This window comes from Haplochromis burtoni, unplaced genomic scaffold, assembly GCF_018398535.1.
Source record: "Haplochromis burtoni strain Fernald_Lab_line unplaced genomic scaffold, NCSU_Asbu1 Contig_96, whole genome shotgun sequence".
NCBI classification, from domain to species: Eukaryota; Metazoa; Chordata; class Actinopteri; order Cichliformes; family Cichlidae; genus Haplochromis; species Haplochromis burtoni.
The window spans coordinates 1,478,649-1,502,960 of NW_024582457.1; the positions used below are offsets into that span (position 1 = coordinate 1,478,649).

A 24,312-nucleotide genomic window follows, 5' to 3' on the forward strand; every position below is an offset into this window, starting at 1 on the left:
TAATATTATATTATACAGTCACATTCAGAAGTATGATGTGAACCCACAAAGGAAGGCATCAATAAATAGAGATGTCAGTCAGTGTGTGTGTCTGTGTGTGTGTGTGTCCCTGGGTCTGCCGTGTTAAACAGCTCCAGCCGTCTGTCAGTCACTCTTTGAGTTCTGTGCTGTTCACCACCTGGAGCTCCGTCAGGTTACTGCTGCTGCCGCTCGACTGCTGGCCAATCACCATCTGGAAGGCAACAGAGCGATGTCAGGAGACACTACATCAGACAGCCAGTCGCACGTCATCACATCACACAGCGCGCAGCGCAGATGGAGATCCCGCTAAAGTGCATGCCATTTATCACAGAGTGATGCTGCAACAGATGCTGATGTTTTCTCTGTTATGTGTGTAGGCTGCGGTCTTATCTATTAGGAGACGTTAGATCCAATTAAAGGACTATTTCACCTATTCCAGTTCAGTGGGGGGATTTTCCCATCTGCATATAGTATAAAATACTGATTAATTTGATATAAAATGACATCAATAAACTCCTAAATATTCTGGTTTCCATGCACTGACAAGGTGATTTTGAGTCTATAGCATGTGTAGAAAACAAGTAAGACACTATGCCAGCTTTCATTCAAAAAACAAGGGCCACAGGGCTCTATCGAGCCTGTGGCCTCCTGAGTGCCAGTGCTCTGTTAGGATGCATTAGTGCGGTCACATGGCATGCTGGTTGCGTAGGGAATTTGAGAGTTTCACTTGTAAAATGCAGATCTTGCCGTACTGGGTGTAGCTGCACTGCTGAGACAGGGATCTGCACCGTGCCTGGAGGTGCTGTGAGGAACACCTGAGGGACACCACCTATGTGAAGAAAGAAAGAAAAAAAAAGGAAAAGACACATTGATTAGAATTTATTGATTACACTTTTTTAATTACAATGCAATCCACATGAGCCACTCAGGAAGCTGTGTGTGCTCGGAGCCTCACCTGTGTCTTGGGCTTGTGCGTGGGACACCTGCATTGCCGAGGTCCCCTGGGAGAAGGCGTTGAGCACAGCCAACCCGCCGTCTGCCAGCGTGGGCGTGGAGGCGTACATCACTGTGTGCGGGCTGGGGTACATCATGTGACCTGCCACAGACGTTGGCACTGATGAAGTGACAATGGTTGCTGGGAGACTTACTGTGGCTGCAAGAAGAGCCAGAAAGGGAGGGAAGCGTCATTCAATGGGTTAAGTGGTGTTTACGCACACTGGCCAGCAGATGGCACTTCATATCTATCCAAATTCAACTGCTAACTCCTACTCATGCAATGTAGAGTGGCAATATTACTCCGTCCTCTGGGAATCAACTCATCCAAACAAGAGGAGAGCAAAAACAAACAGTGCACACAGTAAGAACACAACATATTATGACCTTAAAGGATTTTCTTACTAAAAATTAACAATCAAAAACTCACAAAGGGATCCCATTTCCACTCGCCATCATGATGGGAATAATTATGTGCACTGCAGTTTTAATGTTGTGGGACCAGTGTGCAGTTTTTGTTAAACTTTGGTTCACTAAGAAAATCTACAAACCCTGTTTGGAACACGTAAATCTGCCTGAAAGACACACGAGTGTCTGTGTGGTTGGCCTACCAGTGGAGTTTGTAGAGGTGTGGGAGATCTCAGGGCTGCTGTCACTGTTGGAGGTGGGCTGGGTGTTAGGATGGACCTGGATAGCTTGGAGCTGCTGGGGTACCCCTGGGCCTGGAGAGACACAGCGGGCAAAAAGCCACTACGGTAAGTCAAACACCTCGCCCAGGCTCAGAAGGGCTGCAGTAGTGTGTTAGGGATGAGGGGTGCAGCAGTGAGGACAGCGAATGGTAGACGAGGTAGAAGTCATGCAAGCAGCATCTGCAAGCATTAGGTGCATGATTATAGAGCAGAAAAGGGAGCGTTAGCAGTGCTAGCAGCAGAAGGTTTATGAAGACACGATTAGCACAGGACACGCACAGTCGTGGCAGCATGCAGAGCATGTCACCTGTGAGGGAGACAGCAGCAGGGAAGCGGAAGACAGCCTGCTGTCCCTGCTGTGGCTGTGGGGTGACGGCCAGGGCCTGACCATGCTGCCCCTGGAGGGCCAAGGAGTGCTGTTGCAACTGACTCAGAGGAATGGTGGGGGTACCAGGAGGGAGAGGAGTGCCTGCTGCAGGGGTGCGCACACAAATGCGCGCGCGCACACACACACACACACACACACACACACACACACACACACACACACTCTAATGTTAAGTCTAAATATGAAAGGATAATGCAGTTTGAGAAAGAGCTAATACGTTCATTTCGCATGGAGTTCACTGTCACTGTTAGTCGTTTACAACCTTCAGTTGCTCAACATTTTGGCAGCACTTTAGGCTGGAAACACACTTTCTCTTTTTTAACATTTACCAGGGCTTTAATCAATATGTTTTTTAACGTTTAGAACACCGGCCTGATAACGTGACGGCAACCAAACAAACAGAATGAATGATTTTCTGTGAGTGAGTCTCATTTGCAAAGCGTGTTTTGTGAGTCTTTTAAACTGGATTTTTTAAATGTAGTTATTTCCTTGGACAATGCTTGATGCTCTTATGTTGGCGTGATAGCCTGACACCGATGGCATGGTGTGAATTGTGCCACCAGCGTGCACATAAGTGCACAAAACTATCAACTTCTACACATTCCTACAAGGTCAAAATTCCACAGTGTGCTTTGGGTTAGCAAGTGACGCTTTTATAAAAGGTCACCGACTGAAAATAACGCAGAAGTTGAAATTTCATAGATAGCCACGTGAGTAAACGACAAATCAGAGGTCACCTAGTTGTGTGGCGTTTACTTTCAGCACTCAAAGGTGTGTGTTCAAAAAGCTGTAAAACCTGAATCTGCAGGCGTGTGATAGGTCATGTGACGTAAACACTAACTAGGTGAAACTGTCCTTTTGTAAATCCCAAATCATCCACCTGCTGCACAACTTGTTCTCATCTTCCTCCATCCAAGTAAACTAATGCCAGCCATTTCATTTCTAGAACGTGACTCTGGAGCTACACCCTCACGTTTGGTCATATGCTCCACAGACAGTTGCTGGAGTAGGGTGGGGGCAGGCCCCTTCAAGCTGTCAGCTGAGGAGGCTTTAGTGTGGGAGGGTGTGTTGTTCCACCTGGCGCTGCTGCTATGTGCCAGACAGGTGGTGAGGAGGAGAGAGGGCGCGAGTGAGCGAGCGAGAGAGAAAGCAACAGAGGGTGCGGTGTGGGGGGGAGAGAGCGAGAGAGAGGGAGAGAGAAAGAGAGAGAGAGAGCGTAAAGGTTGCAGAGTAAGATGGTGAAAGAAGGAAAAAAAAACACTTTTTTTTTTACAAAGGCGGGAGGACAGAGGCACTGCCTGGCTGTCCTTCACACGTCAGTCAAGATAACAAATAGTCCCCATTAGGCCATCGTGTGTCTGCGCCGTCAGACGCTGTGGCGGAGCACAGACAGCAAAATCTAGTGAGTGACATTACTGTCAGTGCTAAGATAATACAACTCTGACGAGCGCTGGGCATGTTTGGCTTCACAGCTGTAGCGACACTACTGTGACAGAAGGCAACATGGCAAAGACTGCCCCCACTGTCTAACAATCCTCAGAACTGTGAACAGAGCAAATAAATATTCCAAAGCATCCTATACAGAAGGAATCATTTTAAATATCTTTTATTGAATTTTTAATATTTGTAATGCCTCTTGGAAGTGCCCCTATAGACCCGTATCTGAAAAGGGGAAGCGTAATGAACAATTAAGGGAGAAATCATTTAGACACTCTGGAGGGGACCTCAGATCGGAGCCTGCAACCCTAAAGTCCTCACCGACTTCCCTTGGGTTTTAAAGCGTCGGCCCTAAATGAAGGGTCACGTCTCGGTCGAGACCACTCTGTCTCCACAAAGTCCGCCTCACATCCTCATATATAATGTCAGCGCAAGCCACCGATCCTTCATTGAATATTCATGACTAATTATGGCCCTTGTTCATCAGCCCTCGCTGCCAGGTCTATTGTGTCCCTCTCACCTAATTATTCCTGTCCCCAAGTGACAATCAAAGGCAGGGCCACTCGCCAACAGACGTGGCTCCCCTGAATACTGGGGGCTTTGTAAAAACCCGAGTGTTGGCTATGAAGAGCTGTTATGTGATGTAAACAGCCCAGAGAGAGAGAGAAGGGGGGGCACGAGCACTCTGAGATGACGGCTGAGGTCACGCCGCAGTGCCATTTTCATTCTAATCAGCTAATAAGCTAGACAGCACGATGACATTAACAAAACATGAAGGCCAGCAGGAGTGTCTCTTCCAAAGGATGAGGTCAAAACAAACAAATCATTAGGAGTATAAAAACTGAGCTGTGGATGATGAGGACGAGAAGCCCGGGTGGGTGTTTGCTCTCCAACGTACCGGGCATGAACGTGAAGCCGCCGGGCAGCTGCATGACCCCCGTGGAGGCGCTGGCAGTCTTGAGGACGGTCCCGTTGGCACTGATGTTGCTGTTGGCCGAGACGGGGGCCAGGTAGTTGGTGATGGGAAACGAAGATCCGCTGCTCACCTGCATGGTGGTGGAGGTGGTGGGTACTGTGGACTGGGCGCTGCTGGCCGAGCCTGGCAGGGTCGCTACTGTGAACGTCGGCTTCAGGGCGTCCTGTGGGAAGAAACCAAAGGGTTTAGTTCGGCGTTCCCCGGCTCGTGTCAAAATTCTGAAAACATGTTCCGAACTGGAAATTTAGGACTTAATAAAGCCTCGAATTAAAAACTTCAGCTTAAATGAGTAACTGTTCAAGGTGGCATTTTTGAGGCTAGCATTTCCAGCTCCAGAAACGCCAACAACTGCACACCTAAAACAACACAATTAATGGGGCTTTTCCTCCACGGGCAGCTGAGCACGAAGACGCTTGAAGGGAGAAGCCTTTAATTCTCGGAGCATTTCGGGGGCCAATGGATGGCTGACATAAACCAAAGCAGGTTTTAACAATCACAGGGCAAATGGCATAAACAAGCTAAAGAAACAGCCTGGGACTCTTCTAATTGCATCCATATGTAAAACAGTGAGCAGCACAGGGAAGCATTTCTCTGCACGACGACACCGAGCCTTGCAAAGAGCAGCGAGATGGATTCTCAAGTCAGCTCCGAACGCAGGGATTTTATTATGGATGGCAACTTCAGACTAATTGGAAAAACATTTGAAACCTCATTAAAATGCAACTCCATAACCCCCAAGAGAGGAAAAAAACAAAAACCTATTAAAATCATAACAGTGAGAGCGAGGAACATGACTGTGCATCCTCTTTTGTGCAACACCTGACTACTCGGCATCAGCCATTTATCATCTGCAGCCGTTTCTCCTGCAATTAACATCGAGCCCTACCTGATCTGCCTCCGCTTTTTAATTTTGTTGAGTTTCTATGACAACTAACTGACCGCGTAACACGGCGGCTTTGCAAAAATAAAATAATACCTTTTTGAAAAAGGCACAGAAATAAGGCAGATGAGGCAAACTTGAGATGAAAGGAGGTGAGATGTAGCATCGCACCAAAGAGCTAATGCGAACATCCATTGAACCGCCGAGCAGGATGTGTTGGCGAGTGGGCTGCATGATAAGAGCAGAGTAGGCGTTAGGCCGAGACTATAAAGTACATCGAAACCCACCGTGCCCGTTTCTACACACTCGCACAAGCTCTTATTCACATGATACTAATGATCTCTAATAGCACAATGGGAGTAAGCCTACACATTAGAAGGCATTTAATAGTTGGCACGTCTATGTGGGTTCAGTGTTCTTTGAGGGCTTGAGTCCAGGTGATTGGATTCAATCAAAGAGCTGCATCCACATCCAACAGGGATCCTCGGACTCTTAACATTTCCACAGAGGATTTAAAAATAAAAATAAAAAAGGATTTTTAATTTCAAAAGCTAACCCTGATGTGGCCAACATCAGTCTGGTTAGAAGCAGTCATCAGATATCACCCCGTCTGCTTTTTTCAGCTGCATACACAATGAAATATTACATGGATATAATACAATTACCATTAACTTGCTGCACTATTTGTCAGCTGCCTATGAACTCTGGAACTTGCCCCCTTCCCCCCCCCAATGTCATTTATACTGTCAGCAGTTTGAGGCCAGCCAACTTCCTGGTGATAAACGATTAAAATATTTGATGTTACAAGCTGGAAAAAAATAATAATAATAATTCCACCTCACGTTAGAGCATATTTAGGTGGTCGGTTACGTGGCTGGATCCTTCAAAGATGCAGAGTGAGTGAATAATAAAGGTATAATGTCTGGAAAACACATCTGCCTGCAACATCACACCGGCTTACTATGAGGAAGCAAGTGAAGCAAGCGTACTGCATCTTATAGGGTTGAAATTCCCAAAAAAAAAGTAAGTGTGCACCTGCTATTGATAAGAGGAAAATCATATAGAAGTAGGCGAAGCCTTCTTCTCTCAGTCCTATTGGCTTTTATATGTAACTGATAACGTGGGTGAGAGGTGGAGAAACCAGCATGCTACTGATAAGCCCTTCCAACCACACACTAGCCATGCAAACACATAAATGGAGCTACTGTAAGGACAAGCTTGCTGTCTTACGCCACACTGCAGTCTAATCAAATAGTAATATTTACAACAGTCTTTTAGCATGGCTCCGACTAATCATTAAACAAAGGCTTTTTTTTTTTAAAGCCTATAAACTCCTCTAAGTGTCGCAGTTAACGCAGAGTCTTCCAGACTTCACTCTCTTTAACTGTGGGGTTACAGATAGACAAGTCTGAGAAAAGCTGCTCCGCTTACAAGAATCTACAAGTGCAAAACTTTGCACTGCTCTTAGTTAGCTGGTCCACTCAACTCCAGGCTCTGCTGAGGGGCTGTGACAGTTCAAGGTCCTTTACCTCTTTAGTTAAACAGCAGCTGGAAAGTCGGAGGGGGGGAGGGCCTTGCAGCGCTGTTCTGCCCTTTCAACCAAAAAGGAAAACGAAATAAAGTCACACAACAACAGCCCGTCGCCCATTTGCTATACTATAACTGTCATTCATCAGCGAGTGATTGCTGACAGAGTGAGGCACAGCTGTCACCGCACCTTCCTTCTCCCAGGAGGCTTTACAATGAAACTAAACTAAACTAGACAAAGGGGGGTAACCGGGTCTGCACTGGTGCACGGGCCACAGGTATCACTGATGGCACAGAGGGAAAAAAGCAATGAGACCAAAGTATTTCATGAAAACCAACAGAGCTTGAAGTGTAACTGTAGGGTTTTAGCTACAGTAGCAGTAGAAAGTGTGTGTGTGGGGGGGGGGAGGCAGACTGAGCAGAGTCAGACCTGTGTGTGAGGTTTGGGACAGGACAGGGGCAGAGTACAAACAGCTGAGGGCACAGACAGCTGGCGGGAAACCTGAGCACCTCTGAGGGGGAATTAACCCTTTCCGGCCCGCAGAGGCAGCAGGAGGCCACGTGTAAAGACGGCTGCCATCTGACACCAAGCAGCTCTCACCGTTCAGGTCGCAAAACACGACTCTGAAGCAGACAGATATGCCGCTCTGAAGAACGGCTCAGTTTTTTTAAACGTGTGTCTTCTGCTTCCTGTCCCTCCTGAGATCCAATAGGGAGCAGGGGTTTGGCATTCAGAGGGTCAAATAGAGCAATTAGCCTTTGTGCTAGTCAAACAGTCCAGCCGTACCCCCACTATCTCTGTGACCTACATAGCCAAGTTTGCTCTGACCTACTGGTTTGTTTGACCATCTCCGTGTGTCTCCTGTTCAACTGGCCCGTCTATAAACGGTGCTGGCTTTCATTTCACAGTCACGGCGGTGCATAGTAAACATAGGCCGAGGTGGTGTAATGCATTCTTTCAGAACAGAAGCGAGAGCAGAGGATCATTCTTGTGATGTAGCCAACGCTTCAGCTCTGTCATTTCCTGCTTAAGCCTCGTTCATCTCCTCCTATCTCAGTACACTGTTACGTTACAAAATGATACAGCATATTAATAAGCATGAACTCCACCCCTTTTTACCATAACACACCAACAGTCTGTTTAGCAGATAACACTTAATATTGGCTCCGAATTAACTAGTCAGTAAGTTATTGTTATACTTTTATATTGTGTTGACTGCAGACGATATTAAGCGGCCGCCTTGGTTCAGATTACTGAGTGGATGGAAATCTCAGCAGGTACTTTTTCCTGCCCACTTACATCCTACCACATATACACAATTACCGAAATCTTAAATCATTACAATCGCTGTATGCGAGTTGAGAAAACACTCACAGTCATGGCTGCAACATCTGCATGAGTTCAAAGGGTAACGGTGAAAATAAAAAGGTACCAAGACTGTACCTTCAACTATTTGTTCTTATCCAACCAAATTCTCACTGGTGGTCAATCCCGACTGTGACTTTCATAGGGAGAGAAAGCTACATCAAGGTATGATCTGTTAGTTTTGGAAGAAATACCACAAGGAAAAAAAAAAGTGCTTTTACAACTGTGACTTGCCCAAAACAGTGACTGATAGCTAATTAATGTTTACATTTACAATGAATATTACTTAAAATGGTAAGTGTTTAAGGCTTTATGTTTTAAGTCTCAGCATAACTATGGGTAAATTTTAATACAAATGGCACTAATAGAGGTCTCAAACTGCTCATTCATTAACAAACACATCCATACACTTTGCTCTATGCTAACTATCTTTCCCAACACACCCCACAAGGACTCTTTGACATGCAGACAGGAGGAGTCGGGGACGAACCTTGGTGTATTTAGGAGGTGGCCAGCCGCAGCCTCAAACCACTAACATCCGTCAGTAGCAGCAGCCACACCAACCTGGATGTAAACTGCTCATCTAAATAAAAGTTGACTACAGTCGACCCTTTTATTTGTGGTTTTCAAATCAGCCTCACTATGGCTCAGAACACTAAAAACTAAACCTAACCAAAGCACGACCTTGTAAAACATCCAGCTTAGTATAATGAGGTACCCCAACGCAGCACATGAAGGCAAAATTTATAGTTGTGCAGTGGAGGGCTGAGTCGTCTCCAGTAAGAAATGAATCTTTGGGAGTCAGACTGCGCAGCCCTTAGTTTGCTATGCAATCTATTTTACAAGACAGGAACATCTTTTTCCCCAGCGATGGGGGGATCTCAAGTATTACACATCCTGGCCCTCCTCTATGCACGGTGAACATATGAGATAAAAAAAAACAAAACAGATCACACAAAATATGAGAGAAAAAAAAACATTCGCACATCAAGAATATGTTCTTGTAGCTCTTTCATTTCTCTTAAATTTTCTGCATCCTCAAGGTTTGCATACATGAGCAAAAAAATAAAAATAAAAGCTTCCCAACATTCGCAGGCACCAAACAAGGAGCCGTTTTAAAGGCGGAGGAAATGAGAGAGTAATTAAAAAGGGAAGGACACAAATGATTCTCTATTCATGTGGGATTAATCATTCCAAATTGAAGGTGACAACTGGCAGGCTAGTCCAGTGTTGGTTGGAGAGCCCATTGTGCAGTTTAATGGTGGCTGGCCCTCGTCTAATCTCCCATTTGCTGGCTCCCATCTCCCAGTCTGTCACCCTGCCAGCAACATGGAATTTGCAGCTCCATTTGGGACTGCTAAAAAAGGCAAGGCAGCCCAAGTGGAGGAGGTGCAGCCAATGGCGGCTGACCTGTCCAGTTGCTTGCTGCAAACTTAAGGGGGAGGTGGAGGACGGGATTGCGAGGCGGGGGGTGGATGACATGGCTTTTGTTGCAACGTTGCTTTCCACCACCTCCAGCGCGATCGACGTGCTTCATACATGTTTACAGATGTGCGATTATAAGCTGTCAGATCTGTTCTTCTCCAGAGCTCGGGGCTGCCGGGGAAAACAAACACGCCGCCGCTCAGTCAGGACAAGTGAGCTCACTCTGGACGTTTTCTGGTCAGTGTTGCGTGGCAAAGTGAACTGTGATAATGAGCGCAGCAACAAATAAACTTCACGAGGAGCACAACAGCAGTGACACCAGCAACCAGAACCAAAGAGGAGGGAGGGGGGAGTGAGGGATGAAGTACGGGAGAAAAGGAGAAGGAAACAGTGCGGGTGGGAGGAGGGGGAAAACCAGAGCCGACTCTGATACTGAGAATTCGATGCCAAGATAGATCATCTAAGTAAGCATAAGTTGTGGGATTTGCTATCCCCTTCCAAAAATAACCCAAAAAGCATAAGAAACAAACATCTGCACTGTAGGGACGTAGTATTACTCATAAACTATCTCCAAAAAAAATGCAAGAAATGCGCAAAAAGCAACAAATCTGCCCTATGATGTGTTTTCATTTCTCATGTATTCCACCTTTTCCTCTTAACATGCCTCACTCAGACTCTACGTCACACATCACTCTCCCACAATTCCTTTCAAAAGTCCTGAGAGGACCGTCTTGAAGTTACTGCTGCTTTTATGTGTGCTGACAGAGCAATAACAACAAAAAAGCGAGGATTTTCCACAGTGAGTCACACACTAATCTTAATGTCTTATCGTCTCAGGACTCCTTTCGGCTCGAATAAAAGCACTCTTAGGGGGAATGAACTGATCCTGCACTGGAAGACTGCTGAACGTAGAGCCAAAGCGACGCTTCAGGAAAGAAGTCTGTGCCGACTAATTTCGACCAATATCTAGGGGAAAAATGTGAGAAAATTTCCACAGCAGCTGCTGTGTTTTACCACAAAGAAGAAATCGGAGGCAAAGACACATGACAGCCCAGCTAGTGACGGATCGGTCCAGTCAGATGGAAAGAAGACACTGCGCTGCGAGGCAGAAAGGAGCTGTCCATCATTTCATAAACAACTATTTGAAATGATGAACTCCCCTCCCCCATCATGCCAATTTACTCGTGATGTTTTATGTTTAACAGTGACGTGTGGCTTTTTCAGGTTATAGCTTAATAACAATCTATCAGTGCACAGCTTGGTGAATAGACTCATTTGCTTTCTTGCATAGGAAATCAAATGGATAAGATCCCACTACCACAGTCTTTATATTTTACCCAGCATCGCAACGTTACCAGAACTGGTTTTACTTTGTGAAATGTGCAACATGCTTACATCTACATAGCAATTGATGGATGGACCTCCCTGAGCCTGGTTCTGCTGGAGGTTTCTTCCTGTTAAAAGCTAGTTCTTCCTTCTCACCCTCCCAAAGTGCGGCATCTTTGATCGTTGGTGTTTTCTCTGTGTCGTTGTAAGGCCTTTACCTTACAATGTAAAGCGCATTGAGATGTCTGCTGTTGTGATTTGGTGTTATATAAATAAAGACAATTGAATTGAACTTTTCCTGCTGACCACTCAAAGTGTTTTAAACTACAAGTCACGCTTAATCTTTATTCTGTGTATCTGCCACTACTTTATCTGCCTCACATCCACGGCCAATTTAGAGCCACCAATTACACCCAGTATGCATGTCTTTGGACTCTGGGATGAAGTGAACACAGATACAGGAAGAACATGCAGACTCCAAAGCTGGGGTTCAAACCGAGAACCTGCTTACCTGCTTGTGACCCAACAGTGTTAAATGCTCCACTACCATGCCACTCAAATGTACTGCAGACCAAATCATTTCTCCTTTAACTTCCTAGGACCTGGCGTCCACATATGTGGACATCACATTTTGGGTTGTCTAGCCCAAAATACAAAGCTTTGTTCTACAAGGGCCTTATATCCACTTACACGGACGTTATACTGCCACTGTTTTATCAAAATTTAAAGCGAATGTCCTCATATGTGGATTTCATTTTTCACAAACAAAAATCAGGTAAAAATTTAAAAAAATCTGGTAATTCTTTGTTTTTACATTCATCAGGTCCCAATCAGCAAAGAGAAATCAAAAATGCATGCCATGAAAGAGTTCACACGCACAAATAAATCAGAAATAAAGGCTTGTACTCTAAAAGACGATACTTGCTCCAAAACTAGGGAGACTTGAGCTTTTCCGATCCAAGGAATACTCTCAGGCATAAAATCTTCCTTTTCTCCAGTAGAGACAGAGCTACGCTAGCCATTTCCTTTGTTTTCCAGGCTTTTCGCTAATCTAAACTAAGCCGCTGTGTGCTTGCCTCGAGAGTGGTATTGAAAGACAATCAGTGAACTAGCTATTACACTGTTTCTGTTAAGCCCTATCAGTTTATTTTGTCATTTGATTTTATGAGCGATGCTAAAGGCACCAAATTACATCTACTTCAATCATCTAAGCTTTTCCTTTTTGCTTCTTCAAAAGGTTATCCGCTCCCCCACCAGTCTTTGCAAAACCCAGATTGTTTAGACTACAGTGGAGTGTATTCATGACATACTATTCCTGATGAACAGCGTCCAGACTCGGCAGAAGTTCACGCTGCAAGCACACACATAAAACGATCCCTCGCATTCGAGGGATCCGATCCACCTGCTTGTCCTGTCCTAACCGCCTGACGAAATCTCGCCCGCTGACGATTTCTGCTGCGTCCCACTGTACACAGGGGTTCACGAGGTCTCACGCTAGCCTCCCACACTCAAAACTGCAGTTGGGGGTGGTGGGTGGGGGTGGACGCTCAGAGGTCACAGTATCACAGCCAGTCACCCAAATAGCTGTCACATGAAATGGGACGAAAAATGTTTCCAATACACCCGCTCATATCTACTTCCAGAACCCACCCCCTACCCCCCCACTCCCTGCCCTCCATATCACTAAAATGAGAGGAGGTGGTGGTGCTGGTGGTGGAGGAGGGTGTGTGTGTGTTGGGGGGGTGAATCACAGGACTCCAAAGACAGCTGCAGCTTATAAGGAATGTGAGGGGCCTCAGCCAAGAGTGCAGGCAGGGAAACCATACCATATATGGCAACAGAGGCAGAACTAATTTTTATCAATGAGCAGAGCGGGCATGAGAGTGGCTTAACATGCAAAGGTTGATCTCCCATCCCTGACGATGTATGGCATGTGTTAGTTAGCGCCTTGTGAAAACAGCATGCGGGCAAACAGTATGGAAGTGTGCGTCTTCAAAGGAGAATACTTAAGCTGGGTAAACAGTCGAGGGAATCCAGCACGTGATTGCACAAAGCTGACAACAGCCACCGATCAATTCAACGCTTCAAACCCTTAGATGTTTTAAAGTTCAACGACACAGAAACCAAACTTTTCATTCAAACTTAAAATAATAATTGGGAGAAATTAAGTGAAAGGTTACCTGTTGTATTATTATTTATCATTTCTATAATGACGCAAATTGTGAAAATGCGGCAACATCCAAATATTTTAAGACTCACACGTTCTGTTAAACGACTCAAAGTGAATATCAGACGTCTCTGTCACAAAAATCAAACGTAAACAGCAAAAGCCTCCATATAGCAGACCGCGTGTTTCTCGTCCAAACACAGCCCAGGCCTGCAGTGATTTATCTTCACGAGTGTTACGAGGTTTTCCTGGATGAGGGGTCAAAAAGGTAAAAGTGAAGACTGCTCTCTTTTTGGTGGAGCGGGATAAATTCTGCACGTCTTATCCGGCTTTCCCTTCTGCACGAATGCTTTGAAGGACTACTGAAGACTTCTTGGTTTCACTGAAAAAACGATTTGGTGCCCAGAACCAAACCGCGAGCCCAAACCAGAAGCCTCACATGTTAACGGGCAAAAGTTCAAAACTGTGTTTACAATAGGACAAAGATTATTTTCCACAGCTGCTTGTGGGTTTGATTTATTTGTTCTCCTTGTACGCTGGCCTTTTCTGGAGAGATTTCCCATTATATCCATTAGCGACTCTACTGTGCTTTATGAGGGGTTTTGGGGTTTTTCTTTAATTTGCACTGAAATCCATGTCTCTATTAGAGAACAGACAGTGAGTCACAATGACTTTAGTACCTGAACGCAGGAGAGATGAGCTGTGGAGACAGATACAGGAGTGAGTGCAAATTATTAATAGTTGACCTTTGCTCTTTTGAAACGAGGCAGCGAGTCTTATTATTTATTAAATGTTTGTATTTTTTGTCTTGGCCAGCTGGAGGACCGGCCTGCAACCGCTTTCACTTTATGATACTCACCTTTGTGTCGCCCATGCTCTCCGACTCCGACACCTGGTAGGTGAGGTCAGTCTCCTCAAACCCGGTGGCGCTCATGCGCTGATCTGTGGACGGGTCGGAGCGCGGCGGAGAGTCTGGCGAGTTGAGGCATGTCTGGATCAAGGCTTTGCCCGTTTCACTGGTGATCATGGGCTGGAGTTTGCGAGTAGCAAAAGTGTACACGTGACCCGTTTCGCTGGCCACAAGTAGCAGAACCTGGGTTCCCGTCAGGGTGGAGAGTTCATAGGCCTGAGAAAGTGAGAAGAAGATGTGATTAACCGACCGAGAGAACGGGCCAAGAGTCGAGCTAGAAATCCAAACATCAAAAAAAAAAAAAAGAAAAAAAAAAAGAGCTAGTTCGCCAAATTAGGGCTTGGATTACCTTCACATCATGTGCAAATTAACCCTAAAAATGGAGGAGGGAATGAATCTGTGGGAAAACAGCCAAGAGAACACTAGAATCTATAAATACTTCTTTGGTGGACTCTGACGTATAGCACAAATGAAACTAAAATAACACAAGATAAGGCTTCCCAGAATAGAGAGTGTGATATAGTCGAGAGACTGATTGCAGGAAAGTGCAAGCTTGATAGACAGGGGGAATAGTAGTAACTGAGTCTTGACAGGAGGAATATTTTAAACACTCAGAGGTGGCTGCCTGCAAAACACGAGGTCTCCGTCGCACTCCGCCGGCTCGTCATTCATCGCACAGCTTGCAGACACTCGCATTAAAGCTCCCCAGAGCGAAGGGAGAAGCACACCGAGATTCAGCTCCATCCAACGCACACACACGACCGAGTGCACCCTGATGCTGCACTCGGCGTGAACTCCTGAGAAAGCCTTTATCTACATGAGTCATCAGTTATCTGGAGGATGCTCCTGGTGCTGCGAAGGCACAGTGCCGTTACCATCGCCTTGGCAAGCACAGCGTACCCAGAGCCGAGCTGACAGATGTGCCGTTGCAAGGTGGAGCGGAACACACTGTCAGACGCAGCAAAAAGGGGGAGGGGGAGGACATGAATCACATTCAAATTAAAGCGTTTTATTGAGCAGTTATAAAACCCATGTCGCTGTCCGAGTCTACTCCACCATAGTGTGCTCATTATGGACCGTATCTGTCCTGTCTTCACTATCTGACCACATAATCGGCTTTAGTGTGCAGTAACATGACGACAGAGAACATAAAGGCTAATGATGACTAGCTGCAACTGCAGCGGCTCGCCGGCACGCTGCACTTATTTAACCTGAACGATTCGACTCCGACTTAGTGCTGCCTGCAGAGGAGGGGTCCCTAACAACAGAGCTCGATGTTTGGCCAACATCCATGACAGAAAAGGAATAATTTATCAAGTTGAGAGTGCTATGTGGCAACACAAGCTACATAGTGCTTTAATAAGTTTCCTTGCTCTGCTGATTTTCACATAAATATTTATGACTGCAGGGCGTGTGTGTGGTGCTGCTGCTGGTGGCGGTGGTGTTCCTCTGACTGTAATTGGTTCTTATGCCACAAAATATGCCAGCCAGGTCTATTTATCAAATAACTGAGAGAAAAAAAAAGACCCATCCACAAACAACTGAAAGTAAATGTAGTTTTAACCCACTCCCACCCAAAAAAGGGTTTTCAGAGTTTGTCTTCTTAATGCAAGTCCCAAACTTAGTCTTAAGAGAAGTCAGCTGTGGGTTTAAATCCCTTGAAAGTCTTGGTTGGTCTTCCCTTCTCATGCAAAGGCGCATTCAGCAATTTTACAAAGATGGGCACAGTAAGGATCAATCGCTTAACTCAGCGGTCCCCAACCTTTTTTGCGCCACGGACCGGTTTATGTCCGACAATATTTTCACGGACCGGCCTTTAAGGTGTCGCGGACAAATACAACAAAATAAAACCAGTACCGGTACCAAAAACAGAAGATTTATTCATAACACAAGGGGAAAGACCCAGGGAAACCGAGTTAACGATAAAAACGCTAAAGAAAAAAATTAAGCTATAAACCGACAAAACCCTTGAAAACCATATATTTCACACCCAAGCCTCAACTCCTGCGGCCCGGTACCAAAAGACTCACGGACCGGCCCGGGGGTTGGGGACGCTGGCTTAACTTACATACACTAGTTAGGTACAACTTGCAAATACTTGGTTGAACCCTTCTGCCTTCAGAACCATCTTTGTGGAACTGTCCCATGATGTTAATCTCCCATTCCCCCACATCCCAAAGTGCTCTATTGGACTGAGATCTGGTGACTGTGGAGACCATTTGAGTACAGTGAACTTATCGTGTTCAAGAAATCAGTAAGATGATCTGAGCTTTGTGACATGATGCATCATCCTGCTGGAAGCAGCCTAGAGAAGATGGTTACACAGCAGTCATAAGGAGATGGACATGGTCAAGTAGGCTATGCTGTTTAATAGGGGTGCAACGATACACAAAATTCACGGTTCGGTTCGGTTCGATACTTTGGTGTCACGGTTCGATATTTTTTCGATACAAAAAAAATTTCATGCATTTTTAATTTGTCATTTATTAAAATTATAAATATATATTTTAACTCAAAAGTACAGTTTTTAAATTTAACCCTAACCCTTGTGCGTGTTTTTTATTTTGACAGCGAATGCGCACCTGCGGACCACTTATGTGCAGCCCTGGTTATTTAGCTCGTCATATTGCAGCCACAGAAATTCTTTTGTCCATGAAACCATAAAGCTGCACTTTCTTTTTGCCTTATAGTCTGATTTGTCATAACTTCTCCGTTTTGTGGTAAGCTTTTCTTTGGCTGTCACTTCTTCACCCTGACCTGTCTTATTTGGCTCAGCAGAACTGAAATGCTTTTACACACGCACTCACATAAGCTCAGCGATTCTCTGCGCGATCAACCTCTCACATGTTTAAGCTTGCTGCGGGAGATTTCACTTGTCATGTTTGCATAGTAAGCTAACGATTAATAAGACGATGTCAGAGGAATTGGTGCACAAATTATCATCACTCACAGATCAGTGCTGTCGCTCTCTATACACAGTTCGCACGATTGCAAAGTGAAAGCAAAAAAACAAGCGCAAATTCAAACGCGATTTCAATATGTCACATATTGACAGTGGCTCACCGATGCCAATGACATAATTACCCAGCTACATTTCTGAAAGAATGCAAAAGCATTGACATATATTTTCCTACAATAGCCCGACGGGCAGGGAAGAGATAGATTTTGGTAGCCCGACTGAAAAAATCGCTAGCTCCGGGACGTCGGGCTAGCGATATTGCGAGCCCTGTATCTGATTGAGGAATCACTCATCTTTGGAAAAGAGAGTTTATTACAGAGAAATGTCTCTTTCCAAAATAAAAGCTATACTATCCGCTTCTTCTGGGCTATATTCTCAGCAGCATAAGGAGAATCATGTGCTAACAGCTGTCTAAATGACTCGGGTAAAGTTTGTAGCATGCTTGTTGTTTTTGTCTTTGCACTAGGATGATGTCGGCGTAAATGTGCAGTCATATTCGTTGTGTTCCCACTAGTGCTTTCAGGTTAATCTCGTTGAAATGACCTTAACGCCACAACACGGCAAATCTCCGTTAACGAGCTACCGCCGATCGCCCCGTGCATGGGGCTAGACGGCCAACACGTTAACGAGCTAACTGCGCTAACACACTAGTTCCCACCCATGTAATTGAGCATTGCGTGGCACATCCAACATACTGTTTTACTTTAGTCCATGACGCGCTTACCTTCAGGGTCATACGTCACATGAAAACCAAAATAATTCCAAACGCCAGATCTGAATGAGGGTGGGGGAGGTTCAATTTGCCATGTTGCAAGGAGAGCTTAACTTCTGTCTCGCTAGCTTGCCCTGCGCTCTTCCTTCTGACTATGCTGTCTGTGTTGAGCGCTCAGTGGATCTGCGCTCGACAGTGCAGCCTAGGCGGAGTAGTCGAACACAGATTCACTGAGCGCTCAACACAGACAGCATCGTCAGAAGGAAAATTGATAAAATAAATTACAAATGTTGTATTGTTCGATACATATGCGTACCGAACCGAAAGCACTGTATGAACGGTTCAATATCGATACGAATATCGTTGCACCCCTACTGTTTAACAGTTGGTACTTGATCGCCCACACTATGTTGTTTGCACCATATTCCGATCATACTATTTGCATGTTGCAGAAAAACTCAAGACTCATCAGACCAAACGAAATTTGTCTGATTTTAGGCTCGGTTTCATGTTCTTAGCAGATAAGGTGGCACCAGTGGGGTCTTCTGCATCTGCGGCCTTTCTACTTCAAGGTCTGACATGTGATGCATTCAGAGATGCTTTCCTCCATATCTTGGTTGTAACCCGTGGTTGTTTGAGTTACTGTTACCTTCCTATCAGCTCGAAGCAGTCTGGTCATTCTCTTCTGACTTGTGACATAAACAAGGCATTTTCACCCCGTGAACTGCTCCCCATCTCTCTTCTTTTTAGCATTCGCTATAAATTTTCGATGGTTGTGAAGAAATCCCAGCAGATCAACAGTTTCTAATATACTCAGACCAACCTGTCAACAACCAGGCTTCAATCAGTTAAATCTCTTTTCTTGTATATTCCTGCGCTCCATTTGAACAGCAGGTCGTCTTGATCATGGCTAATGTACTTAAATGTATTGAACTGCTGCCATGTGATTGGCCGATTAGACATCTGGGTTTTAAGAGTAATTGAATAAGTGTACCTAATACAGTGGGCAGTCAGTTTATGTACAGCAGCTATCTCAAGTGCTGAAAATAATATTTGTTCTAACTTTTCATTGATATTCTCAGAAAGATTTGATGGTTGTGTTACTAAATGTTTTATTTTATTTTCAGACCAAATATGCTACTTGAAGATAAGAAGCAGGGCTCTGTGAAATTGGCAGCCATCCTTTAATCCTCTAAACTTTAGTAGACTAAATTATTCATCGTGTAGCTGAAAAATCTAGGACTGACCCATACTGAAGTTCCAATTTGGCCAAAGCCAATGCCTCTCCTTTTTTGTATTTCACGCTACCATTAAAAAAAACCCAAAACACTAAAATATTTAACACAGCAGATTAATATTAGCCATTCAGCCGAGACTAAATGCAATCGTATGTCAATGTATTCCTGAGGAAAAATGAATAACTGCCAGATACACAGTAGTTTGCAGTCCTTCACCTTCTATGTCAAGAAATAAATAAAATACTAATAGAAAGTTCCTGAAACCTAACACTGTGCCTTAAAAGTCTCATAAAATCACCAAAGTTATACGAAAAAGAAGCAGAAAAATGTATTATTTACTCAATTTTATTTATATAGCACCAAATTGCAACAACAGTATTTAAAGGTAGAGACCCATTAATAACAGAAAACAAAAAGTCCCAAAAATCATATGAATCCCCTATGAGCAAGCGCTTTGGCGACAGTGGGAAGGAAAAACTCCCTTTTAACAGGAAGAAACCTCCAGTAAAACCAGGCTGAGGGAGGGGCGGCCATCTGCCACAACCAGCTGTGGGTGAGTGAATGAAGACGGGAAAAACACATGCTGTAGAAGAGAGCCGGAGATTAATAACAAATAATTAAATGCAGAGAGGTATTTAAAGACATAGTGAGTGAAAAAGGTGCTGGAAATCCCCCAGCACCCTAGAACTATCACAGTGTAACTACTAAGGGAGGATTCAGGGTCACCTGATCCAACCCTAACTATATGCTTTATCAAAAAGGTATCAAAGTTTAAAGCCTAATCTTAAAACTAGAGACAGTGTCTGTCTCCTGAATCCAAACTGGAAGCTGGTTACACAGAAGAGAGGGCTGAAAGCTGAAGGCTCTGCCTCCCAGCTACTATTAAAAATCTAAGAACCACAAGTAAACCTGCAGTCTGAGAGGAAAGTGCTCCAATGGGGTGATACGGTACTATAAGGTCACCGAGATAAGATGGGGCCTGATTATTCAAGAGCTTGTATGTGAGGAGAAAGATTTTAATTCAATTCTGGATTTAACAGGGACCCAATGAAGAGAAACCAATATAGGAGAAATAGGCTCTCTTTCTAGTTCCTATCAGTACTCTCACTGCAGCATTTTGGATCAACTGAAGGCTTTTGAGGGGCGGTAATGCCATCCAGAGAAAGCATCTGGGTAGAAACTGTGTTACTAAGATTTTTAGGGCAGAGTACAATAACCTCAGTTTTATCTGAATTTAGAAGCATAAAAAATTAGAGTCTTTAAAAGATTTCTGCAGTTTAACTAGTTGGTGTGTGTTATCTGGCTTCATGGGTAGATAAAGCTGGGTGTCATCTGCATAGCAGTGAAAATGTATGCTACACCTTCTAATGATAGTGCCTAAGGGAAGCGTGTATAACGTAAACAGAATTGGTCCTAGCACGGACCCCTGTGGAACTCCATAATTAAACTTACTATGTGAAGAGGACTCTCCATTTACATGAACAAACTGGAGTCTATTAGATAGAAATTATTCAAACCACTGCAGCGCAGTACCTTTAATACCTACAGCGTGCTCTAATCGCTGTAATAAAATGTTATGATCAACAGCATCAAACTCTGTACTGAGGTCCTGCAGGACAAGCACAGAGATGAGTCCACTGTCAGAGGCCATAAGAAGATCATTCGTAACCTTTACTAAAGTGGTTTCTGTACTGTGATGAGCTCTGAAACCTGACTGAAACTTTTTAAATAAACCACTTCTCTGCAGATAAAAGGAAGTTTAGAGATTGGCTTGCAATTTGCTAAGGACGCCGAGTCAAGTGGTGGCTTTCTAAGTAACGGTTTAACTACCTGACGGCCTGTGGTACATAGCTGATAAATAAATAGGTTTATCCTTCCTTGAGCAGTCTTGCAGGAATTCTGTCTAGAAGACATTGATGGTTTGGAGCAAATAATGTGTGTGACGCTGACAAGTTATGATTTCTCTAATGGTTACAATTTTATTTGTGAAGAAATTCATGAAGTCATTACTCATAGGCACAAAAGCATTTTTAAAAAAATGTAATATTTCAATTAAATGACAAATCATTCTTTCATTAAACTCATCAAAGCAGGAAAAACTTTAGGTGTAAGTAATAGCATAATGAATATATGGACGCACTCAATTTAGCCGAGGCCATTCCACAGCACTGCACCTGAGCTGAGTCACACATAATGTTCTTCATACCACTTGTGCTGCTTTTCCCACTATAGAAAGTCATATCATATATGCCACATATTAGTACTAATTGAGTAACCCTGAACCTCAAACTGACGTAATTATTTAACAGTGTGTGTTTACAAGGCTGCAAGCTGAGGCACACATAAGAAGAGAACAAACAGGCCTGTGCTACACTAACTGCATCCTTCAAAATGAAAGTGGGCTCATCCTAGACCAATCTATGAATCTTCCCACTCCACCCACCTGTCATTTTCTGTGATGGCTGGCATAGTGTGGGCAACCTTTTCAAAAAAAAAAAAAAAAAAAAAAAGAAAAAAGAAAAGAAAACCATCCCCACACTGTGTCAAATAGTGTTCATGTTGCCAAGAGCCTACATAAAGACACCTCAGTTTCCACGACAACAGTCTGGGATACATAAAAAGAGAGAAACACAGCAGAGCGCATGGTGCAGCCGAAGAAACACAGGGACAAGTTAAAGGAAAGAGGGGGGAAAAAAAACTCCTGGACTCCAATAAAGCACCTCTTACAAGTGTTTATTTAAAGTCATGATGAAAAGTGGTCGAGTCCACATCACAATAACTGCTGGTGTTGTGGTCAACAGCTGACCCCAGCTCAAGTAATCCACTCTCCGTGACTCTATACCAAACGGTGGTGTTTTATTGTGGCATCAAATCATGTGGGTGAGCTGTGAATTTCCTCAGAAATGTTGCTTTAAGGAGACAGTAATGAGAGCAGTTATGACTGAGAAGCAAGGTTTGTCATCTTTAATGTCGCCTGCTTATGAGCAAGAGTCAACTGACAAAACTGGACAAGTCATCAGTGAGACTTAGACGTCTGTGTAATGTACAGCACCATAATGCATGCACAGACAGACAGCACCCCACCACCACACAACCCAGGCTTTTCGCTTCTGTCTCAGTGTTCTTTGACCGTTCTTTGGTCTGTTTCCCTGGGGTTTAGTTAGCTGTTGGCACATGCAGGCCGACTGCTGCTTACTGCCACATGGCTGCCGCCTGTAAGCAGTGACGGAGTGAACAGGCTGTGACTTGTGATGAGAACTACATCTAATAGTTGCAAGGATGTCTGTGAAGGTGTGTGCGGGTATGCATGCAAGAATCAGTTTATACGTTTCTGTGTGTGATAGTTGGGATTGGGGGTGTCATAAATAGACCTGTCATTTGCTCTATTCTATTTAAAGCCCGGTGGCTGTCATGAATGTTCTGACTTCCTCACATCCACTGAGTCACTTCTGGACCACAATGGCTTTGTCTTTCATAAGAAATACACTGACACAAGACTGACATCAGGTCAGCAGCATGTAGGCGCACATGAAAAAAAAAGAAAAACCCCAACCCAAAGTCTTTCTTGTGGTTATTGTAATAACAGATGCACACTGTCCCAGGGTGTTGTGATTTTTTTAAAAGGTTATTAACAAGTGCACTTCCATGAATGACTGCAAAGCACCCTACAGTGTGACACTGCTGTACTTCCAGGCAATCAACAGCTAAAAGAGACTCTCAAATCAAACGCTGGCGCAGCTGGATGAGATCCAGACGCATCACCTGACTCACCTTCTTCATTATGCCCGTCTTCCTCTTACTGAAAGTGGTGTACCGTCTCAGCTTGTTGTCAATAAATTCCATCTTTATCTTTACGCGTCCACGTGTCTTCTTGCCCGGCTTTGCCCCGGCGACCCCTCCGGGCACCATGCTGTAACCTCCGGGAGATACTCCTACCTCCTGCCCCGACACCGCAGCCTCCATCTCCCCTCTCTCCCGCTTCACCCCTCTCCTGCTGTCCCCAAGCGAACCCACGGGTTCGTCATCATCTCCGGAGTCCGAGTCGTTATCTGAGCCGCTGCACAGAGGCGCACTCTCCCGGTCCGGATCGAAGCGGGTTCCGTGAGGCAACATTACTCCTGGACTTAAGCCCACCATGCTGCTTTGAACGGAAGTCTGAAGAGGGTTTACACCGGTCCCGTTCCCCGGCCTCGCACCTCTCGGACCCCCTGGACCATTAGCTCCCAGCATCCCAATGGTATCTCTGTCCCCCTGTCGCCCTGCAGCACCGGTACTCTCGCTGACCCCGGGTATAGCTTGCCCTGATCTGACAAGAACGGGACGAATCCCGCTGCCGACCAACCCCGAGCTGTGTCCTGTGGTACCCCTGCCTGAACCCGAGCCGTTTCCAGGTGGTGCCGATCCAACCTGGCTCGGTAACATTATATATTTACTGGAGCGAGTTTTTTAAACACCAGCCAAGAAAGCTGGATTCGGTTGCCTCGTAAATGACTGATAAAACGCATACACGTCCGGGCCACGATATGTAAACAAACCCGACCAAATGATGGTTCAGAGACTCCAGGAAATTACCGAGACAAACTTTCGAAAGTGATGCTGCCCCCAAGACCCTTCAACCCCGGCTCAGTTTGCTTCACCCTCCTCCTCTATTTCCAAAACTCTGAGCACTTTCTCAAAAAGGAAAGCGCGAAGAGCGACCTCCATATTGCTGCGCCACGTCACCTAGTCCGCCATGTGAACCGAAAATAGCTCGAGTGTCGATTTGCTCGCACACAAGTCGAAGTTTCTCTCAGATAATGTTACAGTATTTCTCTTTCCGCGTGTCACAAACGAACATAAACCTCAAAATTTAAGACAGCGAAAGCGACAGCGGAGTAATACCTCAGCCGAGGAACTACTTCCCTCCTTATAAAGAGATACAATGTTTCCTTATTTGGTGCTGTCTCTCCTTATTTGGTGAGTCACAGCGTCGTGTACGGATTGGCTGAGGATTATCTGAGGAGTGCTGTCATTGGTCAGCGAAGCACACTAATTAGAATAAATACCAAAATGGTTGCGCTAACCGACAACGTCACCGTGGAGAAGTAAAAAGGCACCAACATAACAAAACATCCAACTTTTATTTTATTTATTTTTTTTAATTACCCACAGGTTGTGGCGCCTATACCACACAGCAAACTCCCATTTTCCCGGAAGTTGAACTATATCATCTCCTTTTATCTGTGTGGGGCACTGTTACTGTAGATAATTCAGCAATATGAGATCATTTAAGGTGCTAGATTATCGCACATCGACTTG

General features: G+C 44.8%; 1 protein-coding gene across 4 annotated transcripts; it reads right to left on the minus strand.

Annotated features, from left to right (window-relative positions):
* Positions 1 to 10: 10 nt before the first annotated feature.
* srfb (serum response factor b) lies at positions 11 to 23,921 on the minus strand. Of its 4 annotated transcripts, none has more exons than XM_005927141.3 (8): positions 22,786 to 23,921; positions 14,055 to 14,321; positions 4,427 to 4,667; positions 2,011 to 2,175; positions 1,626 to 1,736; positions 977 to 1,117; positions 774 to 850; positions 11 to 232 (listed from the first exon to the last, which is right to left on the minus strand). In XM_005927141.3, exons 1-8 carry the CDS (start codon positions 23,434 to 23,436, stop codon positions 149 to 151), a joined length of 1,737 nt encoding a protein of 578 aa, XP_005927203.1. In that variant the 5' UTR covers positions 23,437 to 23,921; the 3' UTR covers positions 11 to 148. The 4 variants fall into 4 exon arrangements, with proteins under 4 accessions (XP_005927203.1, XP_014190611.1, XP_014190610.1 ...); XM_014335125.2 differs by having other exon boundaries at positions 749 to 850; positions 977 to 1,174; positions 22,786 to 23,920; XM_014335124.2 differs by having other exon boundaries at positions 977 to 1,174; positions 22,786 to 23,918.
* Between the last annotated feature and the right edge of the window lie 391 nt (positions 23,922 to 24,312).